The sequence below is a fragment of the Haemaphysalis longicornis genome, unplaced genomic scaffold (assembly GCF_048455015.1).
Source record: "Haemaphysalis longicornis isolate Haplotype H1 unplaced genomic scaffold, Haemaphysalis longicornis Haplotype H1 scaffold_1, whole genome shotgun sequence".
Taxonomy (NCBI): Eukaryota; Metazoa; Arthropoda; class Arachnida; order Ixodida; family Ixodidae; genus Haemaphysalis; species Haemaphysalis longicornis.
This window is the reverse complement of record NW_027526203.1, coordinates 230,598,960-230,620,120: the sequence shown is the minus strand read 5'-3', so window position 1 is coordinate 230,620,120 and position 21,161 is coordinate 230,598,960. Positions and strand designations below refer to the sequence as shown.

Sequence of the window (21,161 nt, the reverse complement as noted above, 5' to 3'; positions counted from 1 at the left end):
TTTTTTAACGTGCATGCCGTAAATTAATCCTTTTCTACCAGTCACTTTTCTATTACTCATCGTGTTTTTACTCACTACTAGTTTTACTTTAGGCAGCCTTATTTTAGCCTTTATGTTCACGTGGCTTCCAAAGAACTCTTTTTGTAGATTACTGTGTTTTAGATGCGACTGCATCTCATTCACTCGCCTTATCCCTCCATACGGCGTTGTGGTTGTCCGTTCACACCCCTCCCCGTTTTCCTCGCCGCGCGAGCTGCGCTCTCCGCCGCTCACCCCCTCTCCTCTCCGATAGCGAACACTCTCTCGCGAGGGGCATTGGATTGGATTCGATTGGGTTGGCTTGGCTTGGATTGGATTGGATTGGATTAAAGTGGATTGTGTTGGATTGTGTTGCGTCATAGCCGCGCCACGTTGCGTTATAGCCGCGGTCGTTCCAGCACCGGCGTTCCGATTTCCATCGATGCGTTGAATGGAGCCTAACAATTCTGCTATCGCCCGCGCAACCGTAACAAGCACCGATCACTGTGATAATAGGAATGCTAGCACCACTGAAGACAAGGCTGCGAAGCGGCGTGAACGTGATGATGAACGCAAACGATTGAAGCGAGCAGCCGATTCCGAACTTCGTAAACGGGATACCGAAGGCAAACGGTTGAAGCGAGCAGCCGATGCTGAACTGCGTCGCATCTCCACAGGGTTCCCCTCGCGGGAAGGTGGGGTAATTTTTATTTCCCAAACCTACCCTTCCTGTTCACCACAGTGTTGGATATTTGTCTTCTTTTCACTTGTTTATGGAGAGTGTGCGTCATTGCTAAATTGTTAAACCTTGTATTGCTGGGGCTTGTATCATCTGTGTACCAATTAAAAAGGCAGAATGGTGGTTGGTACGTGTGCGGAGATGCTAAAAAAGTAGCAAGAGGCCCCTATATTCATGTCAAAATTTCAATTGTTTTGGAAGAATCAGAACTTGTTCAGGAGTATCTACTACACAAATGCAGGTGGATAAGTTTAGGAACACAGTTTAAGGGCATCAGAGCGAAAGAAAGTCATGTACTCTCTTCTTGAAGATGTGAAGACATGAATGGCTTCGTTAACAATTACCCGGAAATACCTCAGCGCATTTCGTTCGCTATTCCGTGGCTTCAAAAAAAAAGTCGATGAAGGCTTCACTCGGCCTCTTAACGAAAGGCGGGTACACCGGGTACACTTTATCCCTGTTTTCAGACACCATCCCATATCACTAAAGCCGTGAAAACAAGGTTTGGACTTTTCCTATTCCTATTTCCTATTTTTCCTATTATTTTCAAACCCGAACACTTACCGCAGAGTAAGGAAAAACCGGTACGATTGAAAATGTATTTACCGCTCTTCAGCGTCTGGAGCACCGTGATTTTTGTTGAAGGGGTTGTAGTGGCCGCCAGCCGAAGTGCAGCCTGCATGATCATGACATCACGAAAGAAAATGATGCAACTCACCATGAGGCCTTACGAAAAGTAAGCTTCTTGCCCCTGCTAGGCTTACGGTTATAAATGTGTAAATTTATTGTCTCCTGCGAAGACTGACCTTCTGACTGCTGATCGAGTGACGCCCTAATGCCAGAGTCCTAATACCACATAAAAACACGCTCCTCCACAATCCGCTCCTGACGTCAGTGAGGAACGTGACACGGCACCGTTGAAGAACGGAATCACCATTCGGCTCTGCAATGCGCTGGATAACGGGCGTCACCTTCAGGACAGGCATCCCGATACCACCGCTCCAGCGAGACGATGGCGTGTTCTTCCTCTTTATCACTGTGCACGCGTGCTTCACTAATTCCCAAAGGGAGCGAGATCGCACTTCTGTAATTCATCCTTTCCTCGTGTTAGTGAGCTGCGTGGTCGCACTTCTGCTTTTCGTTTCCTTCCCACGTCAGGGAGGCGCAGGAGGACGGCAACGGGGGGATCTTGGTCCTGCCCACCCCTGCGTACCTCAAAATTAGTGTGAAGTAAGCAAACTCCTGATTATCGAGGACGAATTAAGGATGACGGTGATGACTGCGCCTGGTAAGTCAGCATATAAATCGTATTCAAAGATAGCAGCTGCCTCCTCAAGAACGTACTACTGGTGGCGCATGAGAGATACATCGGAAACTTGTGCAGCAGCGCAACACCCTCAACAGACTTCAGTGCTTTGTCGCACACCGCAAGCCTTTCCCGGAGTATACAACAAGCGGGATAGAATTCATACAAGGAACTGCATGCGCAACAAAAAAACAGGGAGTAGACAGGAAAACACAAAACGCAATTTAACTACTAAATTTTCCTAACAGAAGAAAACACACTTATAGGTTTTGTCGCATGAACCCCGGTTGGCACCTGCGCTGGGGGAAATTTCTATCACTAACGGCTACCCTGTGCCCCGAGCATGGTAGACTCTCTTGAGTGAAACTAACGAAGGGTGGCTGGCACAGTCATCTTTGTATGACGAAACGTGGAAGGTTTCAACCGAACTCTCTTGGCCCCTGGTCTTTGCGCAGTTGGCGGTTTCGCAAATAAAGCCTGCCCCCCCCCCGTCTCCCTCCCTCCCTCCCTCCCTCCCTCCCTCCCTCCCTCCCTCACCCTCTCTCCCTCTCTCTCTATCTCTATCTCTCTCTCTCTCTCCCTCCCTCATTCTTCTTCATCTTCTTCTGGCAAAATAAAATGTGTGGGATTGCAACCTGGTAGCGTATTTCCAAGCGCTTCGCTGCACAGATGCACAGAGCCCCACGTCTGCGCCTCGAGCCTAAAACGACCTAAAATAGACCAAATCACTATTATTAACAAAAGCAGCACGTAGAATTGAGGAGAAATAGACGTTTATTTAAACATTTGCAATAAAAAAAATCCCGGGCCATCTCCACTAACTTGAAACCTAGGGAGGGGCGAAGCATACAGTGTATAAGCGTATTCTTGAAGCCTTGGCGTCTTTGCCCAAGGAATTAAAACCATTGTGGGGGGGTAAAGGTATACAGCTTTGCTTGAAAGGTATCGTGTCTTTGAAGCACGAATCATTCTAGCACGAGGAGTTGGAAAACGAGTGCCGCGGTGTTTTCTTTTAGTACGCGTTTGCGACCTCGAAGATGAAACGTTCTAGCGCGAGGCGTTGGAAAACGAGTGGCCCGGTGTTTTAGTACCGTGACTATGATACGAGATACGACGACGCCGACAGGAGACGCCGACAGACCGAGCCCCTAAAAATTGAAGAGTACAGCGTCCGGGGCTCGAACCCAAGCCGTCAGCGCCACTACCCAGAATTTTACCGCGAGGTCACAAAGCCAGGCCTGGGAGCTTTTATTAGCAGGATCTCAATAGAAAAGCGCGCGCTGTGACATTCACATGTCACCTGGGGGCGCTGTGCGGCGAAGCGTTTGGAAACACGCAACTCCGGTACGCATCCACGTTCCGCAGATTGAATGGCGAAGTGAAAGACAGTCATTCCTTGCGAGCTGTAGAAATTCCACAGACTAAGAGAACATGGACACAAAATATTGACACATCGTCCTGTTGCCAAATATTCACGTGTCTAAGCAAATCATCGGTATACGGTAGAGCATGACCTAATTTCAACTAACCCGGCTTTCTGTGGACGGAGTTTTCGCGGAGAGACTAGGGCGTACGTACAAGCGCATGTAAATACGTGCAAATGTTTTACTGCTTTGCGGCCTCCGCCTCATTGGCTGATAAAAAAAGTCGCCGATGATTGACTGATCGCTGCATTTATAGAAATAAAACAACCAATCTGTTAATTCGTTCTAGTTAAGTATTATTAATAAAAAATAGATGATTGATTGATTGATTGATTGATTGATTGATTGATTGATTGATTGATTGATTGATTGATTGATTGATTGATTGATTCTGGCATCCCCTTCGTATGGGCGTGATGGTATCTACCATGTGGACATAGGCTTCGGACAGCGAAGTTTGCCGGGTGACCGCAGCGCCAGCCGCGGCAAACCCGCGCAACTCTGGGTCGGTCCCTCCGCGCAGACTGCCTTCAGCGCCCGTGAACGAAACTTTGCAAAAAACGTGTGTGGTAACGTTATTTGCCTGTATATCTACTACATACTGCAACAAAATCGCTCAGAAATGTATTATAGTAGGCGGAAGCCTCCAAAAAAACGGGACGCCGATAGCGTGCTGTCGCATTGCTGTAGGTTAAAGGGACACTGAAGTGAATTTGTCAAGCTCCCGTTTTTGCTTGCACTGCGCATACTGGCTCAAATTAGCACACTTTTCATCGTTTATCCGGTTGACAAATCGGTAAATATTTTACAAAGCGCGAAAGAAGAAAAACTACCATGCGCGGTTTGCGGCGGCCGCACCAACTAAAGCTGTGACGTTGGGAGGAGCGGGCACCGTGATTGGACGATGCCCAAGGTGAGCAACCAAACAAGTTTCGGTTTCGGTTTCGGTTCTGTGAAACACAACTGGCGGCGTTGTTGGATGGGCATTCTCAATAACTCAGTAATCATCGTACCGCGCTTCTGCCATGTTGTTAGCTGTAAAAATGCATAAAGATAAGCCTCCCAGGACGGCTTGGAATCGTAGCAGTCACTAGCCGAGGCCTACGCAGTGCATGGACGCCCTCCGCGTACCCGCAGACGCCCAAATGTCATGCGCTTTCCCCCCCATATTTGGAGCTTGCCTCACTCATGCCTGTACCGTAAAAAGCGTGTTCGCACCAGGCCAAGGGTCTGTTCATTCTGGCATGTGCCCACTGCCCGCAAGCAGTCGGTGCTTATGGCAACAACACGCCAACGAGAACTCGCTAGCGCGCCAGTGCCAGCCTGCGCGCGTTCTGTGAACTAGTGGCAACAGCACGCCAACGAGAACTCGCTAGCGCGCCAGTGCCAGCCTGCGCCCGTTCTGTGAACTAGTTCGTGGAGCCATGAACGTTGCGGCCCAAAAAAAAGGTGACTCAATGTAGCAAACATCGGCAGAAAACGAAAAAGTTAACTTACAAAAAAAAAAGCACTTACCCGCGGGGACTCGAACTCGTGACTCGCAAAACACTTGCGGTAACATACCTAGCGCCCCAGACCACTCGGCCACGGGATCTGCCGACCTCGGTAATATAAGGTATATATTGTACAACAAGTTTACATTTTTATTTAGTTTTGGCATTTCAAGCAGCTTAGGTGACTATTTGTTGTATTGCGCTTGTGCAGTAAGCGTACCCCGAGTTTCCACAATAGCTCACGTCAAGCAATTCCATTTCGTAGACGGAAAAGCGTTCGCAGATGCGTAGTCGTGCTGCTGACCGCTGTGCTTGTTCGCCCAGCGCCAAAAAGTACTTCCCGCAGCCTATTTTTACGCTGTACGGTAAAAATATCAGTTGATTTTATTTCCTTAGTACGTATATTGACTTCGCTGACTCTTCTCCCGCCTTCAAGATGCCTTATATTTTCCTACTGGCGTACCAGTCAGCGAAGCGTCGCATGTGCGCTTGTGCAGCGCTTGTGTGAAGCGACCTTGACTTGGAGCTAGATACAGTGTACAAACTAACCAAGTAAAGAAAGGCCCATTCTTCCATTCACAAACGTGTCCTGGCTTCGTTTCAACTGAGCAAACGAATTTCGTCGGCGGCCGGCAGACGAAACGCTGGGCCGACTGACTGTCTGAAGGCCGGGGAGCCGTGCAGCTAGCGCAGCTAATTGCGATCTCGGCTCCTCGCGACGTCACACGAAAACGCCGCAAAAAATGGGCGAGCGTAAAGAGAGGAGGACAACATTTTCGAATTAATTTTTCTACTAAATTAAATCGCGTAAAAGCGCCCAGAGTGGTCGTAACATGACCTGGGGACTCCGGACTACAATTTGCGCGAGTAATCCCGCAATGTTTACATATCACTTCAGTGTCCCTGTTAACCCGACTACCCAGCCGTAGGTTAACCTAACTGGGGAGCGTGTTTGAAAGCTTTGCATTCTCCCACAGATTCTCGTTCTCTCTTATTTTTTTTTCGTCGATACCAAGCGTGTTACTGAATCTTGAAAACCACACACTAAGCGAAGGTATTACATGCTGGTGTGGTGTACGAGCAGCTTGTTAGTAGGGTGACTAGCAGGCGGTAAATGCACATAAGTGCGCATTAAATTTCGTAACAAAGAGGGCCCCAAACACAGATATAGCAGCGTAGTTTATCACCCCGAGGTTCTACTCTGCTTCATCTAATATTTCACGTGCTTATATCGCCGTATTAGGTACATATAAACACACATCGGGCGAACGTTCACTTAATTATAGGCGTTAACGTTCCCAAATGTTTGGCGAGCGATTGGGTATCATAACATCACCGCCTTTCCTTGCAAAAGAAAAAGTGAAATTGTTGTCTAAGCCACTGAAAAGAAAACAAAAATAGAGATAAGACTTGCCGCAATCCAAGTTCGAAATATATAAAAGCAGGAAGAAATGTTTGCGCTCGGGGAGGAGAACCAGGAGGAGGACAAACTTCATTTATCCCATTCGTTGTGATTCCGGTCACTCCAAACCAGTGAGGGGTCTTCAGGGAACTAAATTTTTCTCCTGTGACTTTCGGTGCAAAGGTGTTGACGGTAATAAAAGCGCTACTATATTTTTCTAAGAAAGGTCTCACGCCGGACCCGTTGCCTGGAGAGAAAAAAATACCCTAATATGAATATTCCGTAATTTATTCCGATACGCCTATTAGATCTTCTGCCTACCCCCTCCCCGCCCAAAGCAATTTCTTGTGATAACCTTAATTCTCCGGAAGAGTTTCTTTTTGGGGCGTGTTTTAAGTGCGAATGCACTTTATAAGCGACCCCAAACAATCCACCGCCGGCGTCGGCGTCCGCAGTGCTCCTCTATATTTAATAAAGAAACAGCATCCGGTGCCAGGTTTCGATCCAAAGACTTTCGGGCCGCAGCCCGACGCTCTACCGAATAAGCCACGGACGCGACGCTGATATCGGTGTCAGAACGCGCCTTATATCTTTAACGCATTCAAACTACGTCGTCAGCGGCGTGCGTTGGCGACTCAGCGGCGTTATAGCGGCTTGATAACTGCGTGGTGTACACGTGATACTACAAACCCGATGGAAGAGATGGAAGAGAAGGCGGCGAGGAGGTGGGCTGCGGGGGCCGAGCGCAAGCGCCGCAAGCGGGCCGACAACCGTGCATTCGCACTTTCACATTCTCCCCCTTGGGGAAATGCGGGGGAATTTTTTTTATACAGCTGGCGTTCTGGGCTACACCTGGAAGCCCAAAAGTTTCTTGGCGGAGGGGGCACTTATTAGCGGCAGCCCTATCGCTGTACACAAATAAATGTGAATTTCATACTGTTACGTGTATGGAGCACCACTTTCGGATCAAATACCCATATGTAACACCCATGTACGTGGTCCAGTTAGTAGTTCTGCAGTCGCAAGTGCACTCACATGGACCTCGCGCGGAAACATGGCACAACGTATGATATATTTGCAGAGAAAGCCTCCGCTTTTGTGGATTGAACAATATAAATTACGTTTTCTTTTGAAGCAAAACATGCTGATCTTGAGAAAGTTTTGCCCGCAGGTATAGGCTGTGCAAGCGTTTCTCTTCTGGGAATCACGTCTATGCGGCCTCTATACGCCTCAAGCTTCGTGATCGCTGCGCCGTTTGCCGCCGCTTCTCCGCGGCGCTTACGGGATGTCCACTGAGCAGCTGATAGCGGCTCATGCAATGTTTTGTTTCTCTTTCACTTCTTTTTGCCTTTCCGCGCGCTGAACATCTTGTTATGGTGATGTCTGTAAGCAAATAGTACGTTTAGGGCACTTCAAAAAACAGCTGCGTCCTGATTATAGTGCTCGAACGCCAACAAGAGCTAACCGGGGACGCGGTACTGCGCACTTCTTCGCCGCCCTTACGACCGTCGGCCACGGCAACGGCATATCACCACTGTCACCTCCAAATATCTCAGGCGGAAGTGAATTCTATTGATGCCTCGTTTAGTCCCAATATTGGCACAGTGAGAGGTTGGTATTGTTTTGCAGCGAGGACAATGAATTCGGCCTTGTTTTGAATGTATACGTCGTAGAAAAATATCATTCGGGGAGGTGATTACCTAATACCTGACAATAGCTTGTGCCCTTACAGAAATACAAGCCACGCGATAGTGTTAAGTATATTCCCAGTCTGTGGGTCGTTAAATATGGGCCCACTCCCGCCTGATAGCATGGACCAAGGAGAGTTAATTGAACCACGGAAAAGTAAATGGTCTGCCAAGTCCGGAAGCAATGTAATACCTCGTGCGGGAATGAAAAAACCCAGTACAGCTTCGGAAATCCTAGAGACGTCCGTCTTATCCTAAGCAAGGTTTAACTCACTGGACCAAATAGATGCGAAATGCACTGATATTTTCCAAGACAGGGAGAAAGAGGAGGGGGCGCTTAACTGTCGTTGAATACAAATGCAGAGCGAAATCAAAGAATGACCGTTTTAGTAATCACACACAAGCTGAGCGTTGACCTTAATTTTGTTTTTCGACTTTACGAACAGCTGGTCACTCGGCGGACACATTTTTCGAAGTATACAGTACGGAAGTTTACAAACGATAAAGGTGTCGTTAGAAGAGTGTGGTATCTGATGATGATGATGATGATGATGATGATGATGGTTTGATTTTATTGGCGCAAGGCCGACATGGGCAAAGAGCGCCAAAAGAAAGTTATTTGATGAGGAGACAACACGAAATAAAATCAGTTAAAAACTATGAGTACGGCTGGTGTAAAGGGCCAGGGTGAAGAACAAGAGTGGTTAAAAAATAAATAAGGTGGCTGGTGTATAGGACCAGGGGTAAAGCTATGGGTGGTATGAGATGAGTTGTAAAAAGTGAACTTCTGATAGGAACTTAAAGGTGCGCTGAGCAGAAAACATGGCATCATCTCCTAAGAAGTATGATGGGTGTAGTGGAATATGTCGTGTGTGTAGTTGAGGGAAGTGTTTGCGTCGTGTAGTGTCGAGTGCCTTACATTCTATGAGGATGTGGATCACGGATAGGGCCTCTCCGCACCTGGTGCACAGAGGTCTTGGAGATCCAGTGAGCAGGTGCGAGTGCGTTGCGTGAGTGTGCCCTATCCGTAATCTAGCCAAGGCGACTTCAGTGTATCTATTGCGTGTGTCGGTGGTGTATGGTCCCAAGTGTGGTTTTATTACGTGTAACTTGTTGTCGGTTTGTTCGCTCCAGTGTGTTTGCCATGTTTTGCGAAGTTGTTGTCTGATGTGTGGTTTCACGTCGGTGTAGGGTAATGTGGTTATGTCTACTGTATTCGAGAGTGTAGCAGCAGCGGCCATTCGATCCGCTGCTTCGTTCCCGGCTATACCACAGTGGCCAGGGACCCAGCAAAGGACTAGTTCAAATTTGTGGACATACACAGACATAATACCCTTGACTATTAGATTTACAATGTGATTTTTTGAAGACTTTGTTGACGACAACGCCCGCACGACACTGAGGGAGTCTGTATATATAATGGATTGTGGGATGTGACTTTGAAGGATATGATTAACAACAAGAAGTACACCATAAGCCTCTGCCGTAAAGATACTCGTATTACTGTTAAGAGTTTTAGTGACATTAAGGCCGGGCCCATGCGCCGCGCAGGACACAGAGGTGGCAGTTTTAGAGGCGTCCGTATAAAATTCGGAAAATTGATACTTCTGCTGCAAATAGAAGAAGTGCTGCAGAATTGCACATGTGGGAGCTCGGTTTTTATCTACATGTGTGAAGGATGTGTCGCATGATACAGGGCGGAGATGCCATGGTGCTATAAAATCTGTTTGAGAACTTTGTATGGTGTCTAAAAAGGAGACAGAAAGCTCTGACGCTTCCTCTCTAACTCTGTAAGAGAAGGGCGCAGAGAACGATGGTAGGTTTAGGAGTAGTGCAGTCATAGACGTATCATAAAAAACTTATGTAAAAGGATGGTTAGGCATTGATGAGATTTTAAAAGCATAAAGCAGGTCTGTGTAGGCTCGCTGACGTTCTAGGCTCCATTTGTTGCACTCTACATACAGACTTTCGACTGGACTAGTCCGAAAGGCACCACACGACAAGCGCAACCCTAGATGAAGCACAGGGTCCAGCATTCTGAGGGATGTTTTAGTGGCTGACCCATAGACAACGCTACCATAGTCCAGTCGTGAACCTATCAAGCTGGTAAAAACACGTAAAAGAAGTTGTTTGTCAGCACCAAAAGAGATGTGCGACAGAACCTTCAGGATAGTCAGTGTTTTTAAGCATTTATGTTTTAGTTGTTTTATGTGTGGGATAAATGTGAGCTTTTCGTCAAAGATTATACCTAAAAACTTGTGTTCTTTCTTTACAGGAATCGAGACACCATTGAGATGAATGTCTGGATCCGGCCGGATGCCACGCCTCTTGGAAAACAAGACACAAGTGCACTTCCCTGGATTAAATTTAAAACCGTTGCTGTCTGCCCAACTAGCTAGCTTGTTAACACCAAGCTGGACTTGGCGCTCGCAGACAGACAGGTTACAAGACTTAAAGGATTATTGAACGTCGTCTACGTAAATGGAGCAGGAAATCGATGGTGGTAGCGCCTTCCGAAGAGAATTCATTTTTACAATAAACAAAGTGCAACTCAAAACTCCACCTTGCGGCACGCCGTTTTCCTGCACATGAACCCTAGAAAGTGCAGTTCCAACTCGCACGCGAAACGTTCTTTCAGACAGGTAACTGGCAAGCGTGTTCATCATGTTACCCGACATGCCAAAGGACTTGAGGTCGCTTAGGATGCCATACCGCCACGCGGTATCGTACGCTTTTTCCAGATCAAAGAATACTGTCATACAGTACTGCTTATGGAGAAAAGCATCTTTTATATACGCCTCTAATGCAACGAGTTGATCGTTGGTAGATCGCCCCGCCCTGAAGCCCGCCTGGCAGCTCTCGAGAAGACCATTGTACTCTAAGAAGTACACAAGTCTCCTGTTTATCATCTTCTCGAAGAGCTTACACAGGCAGCTTGTCAGGGCAATGGGGCGGTAACTGGCAGGAGAGGAAGGGTCCTTTCCTTCCTTTAGGACAGCCACTACTATGGCCTCCCTCCAAGAGCGTGGAATGTGCCCCGAAAGCCATATTTTATTGTATAGGTGTAAGAGTGTTTCAAGAGTGTCTGGCTGTAGGTGCTGTATCATGGTGTATGTAATCTTATCTGCGCCTGGAGCTGAAGGTTTGCACGTGCTCAGGGCAGCCCTCAACTCATAGAGAGTGAATTCAGAGTTGTAAGAAGTTTTTGATTTGTCTTTGTCGTGTAAGGGCTTTTTTTCTGCAGATGTTTTGTGTTTCATGAAAGTGTTTGTGTAGTGTGCTGAACTAGACACGTGTTCGAAGTGTTGTGCAAGAGTGTTAGCCTGGTCTTCCAGTGTGTCCCCTTTTGTGCTAACCAGGGGCAGGCTGTGTGTCTGTTGTCCTTTGAGCTTGCGTATACGTGTCCAGACTTTGTGTGTGTCTGTGTATGAATTAATGGATGTCAAGAAGGTGTGCCAACTCTCTCGTTTTGCCTCACGGCGCACACGTTTTCCAAACGCCTTGGCCCGTTTGAACAAAATAAGGTTACCCGGCGTGGGGTACCGACGAAGGATACCCCACGCCTTGTGCTGGGCCTCTCGCGCCCGCCTACAGTCCTCATTCCACCACGGCCTCCTCTGGTTGCACGGGGCACCAGAGGCGTGGGGAATGGACTTTCGGCGGCGTCGAGGATGTGTGCCGTGAGGAGTTGGGTAGCTTCTTCAACGTGTAGGTGTCCTATGGATGTGTGGTGTAGTTTCGATGTCTCTGTAAATGTGTTCCAGTTAGCTCGTGCTTCACTGAACCTATTATGGGAAGATGAACTGCTTGGGCCTTTACCTATATATGTTAGTGATGTGGGGAAGTGGTCACTGCCATATGGGTCCGTGCCCACACCCCACTCAAGACATGGAAAGAGAATTGCCGAACCAATAGCCAAGTCAAGATTTGAGTATGTATTGTGTCCTATGTTATGATATGTAGGCTGTTTATTATTGAAAAGGCATGCTCCAGAGGATGTAAGAAACCTCTCTATCAGGCGACCCCGGGCATCCGTACGAGAAGAGCCCCAAAGAGAATTGTGAGCATTAAGGTCGCCTGTTAGAATGTACGGCTCCGGCAGCTGGTCGACCAGCGCCTCAAAGTCAGAGCTCGAAAGTGCAAGATCAGGAGGGATGTAAATGGAGCATACCGTTATCAACCTATTAAATATTATTGTGCGGGTGGCTACAGCCTCAAGGATAGTGTTCAACGCGACAGGGTGGCATGCTAAGGATTTGCGGGCGATTATGGCCACACCGCCAGAAGAGTGGGTGCAGCCATCCCTGTCTTTCCTGTATACCAGGTAACTATTCAAGACATTTGTGTTTTTGGAATTCAGATGTGTTTCCTGGACACACATTAAACTTGGCTGGTTGGCATGCAGAATCTCATGCACGTCGTCAAGATTATTCAGAAGGCCTCTGCAGTTCCATTGAACTATGTTTTCTCTTCCCAATATTATGTGTTCAGAGCTACTGGAGTGTGATTATTTGTGTAGGGTCTTTCGGGGCTTGGACTCTTGGGAGGGGCTTTCTGGCCTTCTCTACTGACCTGGACGTCGCAGCCCGTTCCTTCCACTGCGATGAAAGCCGGAAGGGCTCGACGTCCATGTCGTCATCTGAAGGCAAGGGGGTCCTCAGCGGACTAGGCCCCCTTGACATGGTACCCTTTCGGGCATTCTTTGCCTGCGCTGCCAGTGCCGAAGGCGTGGGAAGCACGACAGGTGGCACAGGCAGTGAGGCAGAGGAGGGGGTCGCTGCGACTGCCTCCGTCTCCATCTCCGTGCCCTTGCATGTGCTTTGGGCCGGTGGGGAGGATGCAGTGGATGCAGCGGCATCCCCAACATACGTTGCAACCACAGCCGCTGCTGGGTGAGCGAGCGGTGCAGAGGCTGGTTGGGCTGCCTGGGGCAACCCTGGGGGGGGGGGCGGGGGCGGGACCAAGTCCGACTCGCGGTACTGGGTCCCCGCCGAAACCAGACGCCGCTCCGCCCCCCGGCTAGCTGCGTCGGCGTACCTGCCCAGAGGGAAGGAGGCGAACCTCTTTCGCGCCTCGGGGAAGGTGATGTTCTCGTTTACTTTCAAGGCAATAATCTGTTTCTCTTGTTTGAACTTCTCAAAACTTCTGGAATAGGCAGCATGCGGTCCCTGGCAGTTCGGACAGGTGAAGTGCTCAGATTCACAGTTATCGGTTGGATGATCTTGTGCTGCACATTTGGCGCACGTCAGTTTCCCACGACAAGAGTTTGTGCCGTGGCCAAACCGCTGACACTTATAGCAGCGGCGTGGATTCGGCACGTAGGGTCGGACCGGACATCTAACGAAGCCTGCGTTGACCGACTCAGGAAGCGTTGAGCGGTCAAACGTCAAGATGATGTGTTTGGTAGGAATGATTTGATCGTTTCGGCGTATGGTTATTCGCCTCACTGCCGTCACGCCCTGATCATGGAGGCCCTCGAGCAGATTGGCTTCAGTTTCACTTATAAGATCTGGATCAGAGATCACGCCTTGGCAGCTATTAAGGCTGCGATGAGGTGTGATCTTGATGTCAACATTGACCATGCGCGTTTGTGAAAGGAGGTTTCCGGACTGCTGTTTGTTGTCTACCTCAATCAAAAGTTCTCCCGTTTTCAGTTTCTTAGCCTTGTACGACTTTCCAACAAGGCTTTCAAGATACTTGGAGATTAGAAAGACGGACTGGGAAGTGATTGGTTTTGTTTTGTCAACAGATTCCATGATCAGAAAGCGCGAGAAATTATCGGGCTTTGGGAGCGAGATTGATTGCAACGCAGGAAAAGGTACTTCGGTGCGGCCCCTTTTCGGGGGCCGATCACGTCTGGGGGGGGGTTTGGAGAATGCCATATGATACATTGGAAAGCAGGAAGACGGGGGTACTTTCTTCTTTGACCTTACCCTGGTAGTCAAAGAGGTCCCGGAGCTCCCTGCCTGGTGAACAGACAGGGAGCCCATCCGCCGGAGCTTGACCTGGGCTCCGACGGCCACCGTTCGTGGTTTCTAACCCTCCACCTATAAACACATCGCCACGGTTGGATCCAGCTTAAGTTTGGGGGCTCGGGGTCCGCGGTATCGCCAGTACCGTCACCAGGATTGCTCAAGGTGCCCCGTGCGGGGGTGTGGTATCTGATAAGGCCCTCTAATTTCACTTTTGTGCTAAATTCTACAGGCTCCCCGTGTCATTTGATGATGTTTCGAAGAAGCGTTTAGTCACGGCCTTGGACATAAGCGGGAGATATATGTAACCGATGACTGCTTGGGAAAGCTCACCACGGGACAAGATGACCCAGTCGTAAATTATTTGTGCTGACTCCCGGTTGTAATTTTGCATTATCCATCGTACTTATTGTGTAGAATGCCTGTGAAATTTACGTCACATTGGCTTGTTCAGGGTAGTGATCAATATCCGTGATATGATGCATAACTGGCGAGTGCTGGCGTAACTATGAGTGCTCCGCTAGATTATGAAAGCGCACGAAACCGATTTACATCGTAGTGTATAGCCGTAGCATGAGCATCTGAACAAACGCTGCTTACGGTGGTACTGTTAGTAAATTTCAGGGCAGTGGAATTACAATCAGCTCCATGCATAGGCAGGTTTCGCGACGCCGGGCTGTGACACACACCTGGCGCTTATGCGGACAAAATGTACCACAGTAAGATCGCGTCAGAAGCATTTACACTCTCGTAAATACACCACATTTGCGAACAGAGTGATTGCTCCACCTAAATATGTATTTCCAACGCATACAAACGGAAAATATCGGTCGCGAACGTGCCTCAAAAGCAACAGCGACAGTGGTGAGCGGGCCGGTGACTCCCGCGTATGCTTTCGAAACGGGCCGCTAGGGGGATTTCAGTGGCGCCCCTACAGGCAGTACTCGAGGCGTATATGCCTTTATTCCCATTCGCGAATTCAACTGAATAAATTCTTCTTCAATCATCTGCACTACATGTGATTACTGTACAATCTCTTAGTTCGTTTTAAACCCAAAAGGGGCGATTAATACGCTTCGTCCGTGCTGCAAAAAGAGGAGCGCCCCCCAGCCAGGAACGTAACGGCTTGCGGGGACCGACCTAGTGTTGCACATAGCTGCCAAAGGGGGCGCTGGGTGTCGCTGGCTCAGTGTCGCCCAGTCCGGCGCCTATAGGCTATAATGCGTCTGCACTTAGTTCTAACCCTACAATTCTAGCGCTGCTGTTACAGGCAGGCTAAATTAAAAATTTTCTAATCGACCAGGTTTAGGGGAAAACCCTAAGGTGGAGTATGTTTCTGCGAAAGAAAAGTTGACATCCACCTCTATAACTAATTTAACATCCATCAGGCAAAAAACGCGTGTTAAGGACATATTAGTAGAAATTAAGAAGAAATTGACGTGGGCAGGGCATGTTATGCGAAGGCAAGATAACCGTTGGTCATTCAGGGTAATAGAAGGGATCACTGGAGAAGACAAGCGGGGCAGAGGGAGGCAGAAAGTTAGATGGGCAGATGAGATCAAGTAGTTTGCGGGGATAAATTGGTTGCAGTTAGCACAGGACCGGGGTAATTGGAGATTAATGGAAGAGGCGTTTACACTGCAGTGGGCCTAGATAGGCTGGTAGTGATGATGATTATGGTGATGTTTATTACTAATACGGCTGCAACCGCTGCAACATACGGCTGCATCCCAGACAAAGTCTGCGCTTTCGTCCGATACTTCCTTCAACACCGTTCTTTTTCCATCCGCATCAACGGAGCAAGTTTCGGTCCCTTTACACCAGTCCGAGGCGTACCACAAGGGTCTGTTTTGTCTCCGCTTCTTTTCAACATCGTCATGTTGCCGCTAGCTTGGCACCTTGCTTCAATCCGAGATCTAGATTTCCTCATGTACGCGGATGACATTACGGTGTGGTCAGTGCATCCAGACCTGTCACGACAAGCTGAGTGTCTCCAGCAAGCACTAACAGACTGCCAGAGATGGTGCGAGTATGCGGGCCTCTCTCTCTCGCAAGAGAAAACTGCTTTACTTCCCGTGGCCAACGCTTGGGGCCGCCGCCTCCTTGCAGTGTCTCCCGTTTCACTGCAACTGAATGGGAACGACATACCCGTGGTTTACCGTCTTCGGGTCCTAGGACTAGAAATATCGGCATCAGGGTCAGCGGCTCAGTGGCTCCGATCTGCTCGGCAGAAAGCCGGACAGATGCTCCACCTCGTTCGCCGCATCGCTCAGAAGTCTGGCGGGGCCTGCTGGACTGTTGCCCGTCTCCTAGTGCGCGCCGTACTACAGCCACGGCTTGTGTATCAGGCCCAGTTCCAGCACATGACGCAAGCGGACTGGGCTCGGCTTGAGGCCATCAACAGGGCCGCCATGCGCACCATTACTGGCCTCCCTCGCATAACACCAATCCCGCCGCTACAAGCCGAAGCCCAGCTAAACACCCTAGATGAGATCATCCATCAGCGTCGTTCCGCTCGCCTGCTAAAGCGTGGATATGTACCGGAGGCAGCGGCTCTCGCTGCGTATATGGGCCACGTTCCTGATACGATGCCAGCCTTTTCTGCGGCTAGACCGCCCTGGCTCTACCATCAGGTGACGGACAACAAGCCTCTGGCAAGGCTACATGTCCGAACCTCTGGCGTTCATCAACCTCCGGATGCAGCCCTCCTTCATGTCCGTCACTGGGCGCCTGCGACGCGGACACGAGTCATACAGGCTTTCGTGGACGCCGGGGCACATGACTGCCTCGTAACCACAGCCTTGGCTTGTCCCTCTCACCCAACTTTAAACCAGTGCTGCGCCTACGAGACCCTCCGACCTCTCCCAAGCCTGTTGGCAGAACTTACTGCAATTCGGGATGGTCTCCAAGCGCTCTCATCGACTGTAACTACCGGTGTGAAACTGGAAATTTACACGGACTCAACGACGGCGATACGTGATCTACGTCGCGTTGCGCGTAGCACCAGCATGTCGGAACGTATTCACGCGATCCTGGACACATACCCATGCCCTGTGCGTGTATTGTGGGTTCGCCGGGACATGCTTCCTGCCCACATAGCGGCGGATCGCGCCTGTCGCCGTATAGACCTACAAAGGCCGCTGCCACTTCTTCCGGTGTCCACCCGAGAAGAACTGCTGGTGGAAAAGGAGAACCTCCGCCGCGCCACGCGTGCTTTACTTCCACCGCGTGGAACTGACCTCCCCAGTGGGCTCGCTCGCTGGGAGGAGGTCCTGCTGCGGAGGCTTCGAGTTGGGGTGGCATTATTCCCAGCAGTGACCCACGCTTGGCCTGCCCGCTATCACGCACCGTTTGCGGACACCTGTCCCTTTTGTACGGTCCCTGCGTCTGAAGCCGACACGAGCCACCTTCTATGGACCTGCCCTGCCCTTCAAACCTCTCGCCTGCAACACCTCCGGAGCACAGGGCTCCATCCTGGGAGACCCCCTGATCTACAGCGGTGGATATGGGGGCCTCAGTACCGGTCTCTGTTGACGTTTCTGCGTGAAACCAATGTAATGTTGTATATATGACTGTTATGCCGTAAGGCAAACTCTCGCAAAAAAAAAAAACTGGGTGGATGTCAAATTTTCCTTCGCATTAAACATTTTCTTAACATGTGATAATTGTTCTACGTTATAACATTCTCTTTGCTCTTCCTTGACTACTATTTCAATCTAAGTAGGTCTAGTCACATCCACAGCTTGATTACTTTCTGTGTATCACGTTTAAACTCAACGCACTGACGGCACAGATTTCTCTCCCATAAAATTCTATGGATAATATGATATTCTAAACAAATGTGCCGAATCGTTTCTTTTCCCTTCTGCAGGGCACACTCTCCCTCGTAAAGTTCTTAGCTGTTAGACAGCCTGATGTAGCTTGAAAAAGGAAGGCGCTACCCTAAAGCTATCGTTTGCCTTTTCTTTTTTTTTCTTACAGCACTTCTCAACTCAATGCGCCTCCTCTATTTGATCCCAACGTTTTTTATTAGAATTTTTTTCCCTCGCTTATTCGTTTTTGTACTGTTGACTTCATTTCTTGAACAACTCCATTGCCACTGCTTCATCACGGTTCACTTCTTTCATAGTCAGTAACCTTGCCCTTTTTTCACCACTGCGTGTCCAGACTTTTCGTGCAGAGGTAGTTAAAACGTTAGGTGGACACTTGCGCGATAATCTATAGTTGACTTTTTCCCATACATATGAAATTTTGTGCTTTTGTGTCCTTAAAAAACATCCAGCCCCCCTTTTTTTTGCTGCCCTCGCTTTTACCATGAGTGCTTTGCGACAAGCGACCCACACTTGTTTGGTTTTCTTTTAAATCTCATGGGGTGTCCGAACTTAAACAGCCGATGGCGTTCCCAGATGTGATGCTCTGCAAGGCAGACAAGCTTAACTAGAAGCATGGGATACGTGAATTTGTACTGCAAGTGCACGGAGTTATTTCACTTCATTTACTTGCCCCAGATAATACAGTTGTTGTTGATCAACTAATTACACGAGTTCCTTGTCGTGGTACTGCACAACTGTTAATGCAGCAATGCTCAGTTAATGTGCTGGCAGCGCTGTAAGCGGGCAACATTCGACAGGAATGTTAGCTGCGAGCATCGGACAGCCGGCATCAGAGTGTCTTGCATGGTATACAGCCCTGAGTGGAGCGGGCAAGACAATCGAGCTGGAATTGCAGCAAGTTGCACCTATGATAGTTTAAGTGAGTGAGTGAGTGAGTCAGTGAGTGAAAATCCTTTTATTGGGCTGGTTAAGTGGGAGTGGTTCCCTATTCCGGGAAGCCATGTTATGAGCGCGTCGCCTTTGCCCTGGAAGCCAAAAGTGTGTGGAATCCAGATCGCTGCTGGTCACCACGTTCTCCCACAGCTAAGAAGTGTGAAGGGGGGATGGAAAAGGGGGAGGTTGCGGTTGTACTTGCATTTCTAATATGATATAAGGAAGAGTACCGGGTTGTAAGCATAACTTGCATTCGGTAGGATATTGCGTTGGGAACATGCCATGGAGGCGGACTGGGTGAGGGAAGGTATTGCACTGCAGTTGGCGAAGTAGTGATTCTTCTTCTTTTGAGAGTGTATGATGTGGAGGAGGGAAGAAGGCCATTGGGACCGTTAATATTGTGACGGTGCAATCCCTGTTCGAGACAAACATGCGGTGGGCGCTGCGCCGCTGATGGAAGGCGACGATAATGACGACGTTTGGACCCGGACTCACGTTGCTGCTTAATCTAGCTCTTGCCAGCTTATTCTCACTTATAAGTAGCTGCAAATATACGTGTCTTTTGACTGACCATATTGAGTGACATCTTGAAAAGTAACTAGAGGGACGGACAGTGCGGTATCCTCAGTAGCCTGAAGGGACAGGGCGCAGACTTGCTGGTGAGCAAAGTTAGTGTCCGTCAGTGAGGAATGGCCAGGAATCCAGATGACGGTGACTTTCCGGCAGGGTTGATGCAGAGACAGTAGTTTCAAAGTTGAACGGGCCACCCTCCCGGCTAGGAAGCTGCTGCTGCATGCTGCTTGCGAGTCTGAGATTGTGGCGGGGTTATTCGTATGAATGATGGCTAATGCGATGGTGAACTCTTCGGCAGTCCATGTTGACGACGTCTCGATTGTTGCCGAAGTTACGAGGGTGGTCTTGGGGGCGACTACTTCTACTTGATGCTGTCCGTTGGGGTAGGTGCTAGCGTCCGTATAATAGACGTCTGCACGCTTTCCATAGATGGTCTCGTTCGCTTGGCTTCGCGCTTTTCGGCAGCCCGGATGTTGGTCAGGGTGCATATTTTTTTGGCAAGGGGCGAACCCAGATAACACTTCTCCAGTGATCATGGAGGTTCTGCGAGGCAGTGGACTGACATGGGAGGTTAAACCTTTTTAGGAGGGCTAGGCCCGCAGGTGTTTGGGTGAGACGGAGACGTTCACTAGATAAATGGCCTTCAATAGGTTCTGACACCGTGTTGCGGAGGCCCAGTTGTAAAAGACGGGTCGTGGAGGTGTTCATATGAATATTCAGTTTGATAGCTTTGCGTACAAACCGGTGAATGGTGTTCGTGTCACTTTTTGCGAGGACAAGGTTTTATTGCAGCCTGGGAGCGAGCTTGTTTTCAATTTGAACACTGTGCCTTCCCGCGTATTTTCGCCCGAAAGAGTTTATTTTAAATTGTGTATATTAATTCAGTCTGTCATATTCACCACTTAAATAGTTGCAGAACTACACGCGGCACGTACTGTTGCCCAGGGTGTCGAACCGGAACTGAACTGGTATTTTTGCCGGAACTGAACCCGAATTCGAACCGTTATTTTTTGAGTACGCTGAACCCGAACCGGAACTGAACCGAAAAAAATAAATAGCGGTTACCGGTTCGTGCCGCAATGGTTCGACCATCCGTTGTTGATATTGCACAGTCAATGCAATTCAGGCTTTTTTTTTTTCTTTCACGTACCATCAACTTCGCACCCACTCACGCACTTTTCCCTCCAGAAAATTGAGCACTATCACGCTCTATGTAACAACAGGGAAATGAATGAGCACCAATGTAGCAATGGTCTGTTGCTGCTGGAAGCGCGAGCGCAGTGCAAGCTGACCAAACGAAATGTCATTCTCGGCAGCTTGCAAGAGATATACAGCGACTTTGCCCTTCCCTAGCTGCGACTTTATTGGAGAAATCAGGCTGCATGAGTGCTCCACTGCGCAAACGCGAAAGCCCACACCCGATGTGTGCAAACTTTTTGCATTTCATAATTTGTTTAAAAAGTCCGACACCTGCAAATTGTTAATACTTGATAAGTGTGACCACAGGCGCTGCTCAGTGGCTGAGCCGTTTGCTGCTGACCACAAGTGGCCTCGATCTCCCTTCCCCACGACCATTTTTCTGAAATACATGGAAATCGAGAACGTCCGTGGATCAAGGTTTTGATCCACGTTTATTGATTGATTGTAGGGTTTAACGCGCCAACGCAACGCAGGCGATGAGGCGCGCCGTAGTGGAGGGCTCCGGATTAATTTTGACCACCTGGGGATCCTTAAAGGAGCCATGAACAGAAAACACAAGTTTGGTTCGTTCGAAAGATTA

At 49.0% G+C, this 21,161-nt stretch overlaps 1 protein-coding gene across 1 annotated transcript in view; it reads right to left on the bottom strand.

Moving 5' to 3' along the window:
* LOC144142612 (superoxide dismutase [Cu-Zn]-like) overlaps positions 1 to 21,161 on the bottom strand; it is a 56,414-nt gene that overhangs the window by 14,845 nt on the left and 20,408 nt on the right. The window contains exon 4 of the mRNA XM_077674250.1: positions 1,364 to 1,433. Within this exon, the coding sequence (XP_077530376.1) occupies positions 1,364 to 1,433 (70 nt within the window). The remainder of the gene's footprint in view (positions 1 to 1,363; positions 1,434 to 21,161) is intronic.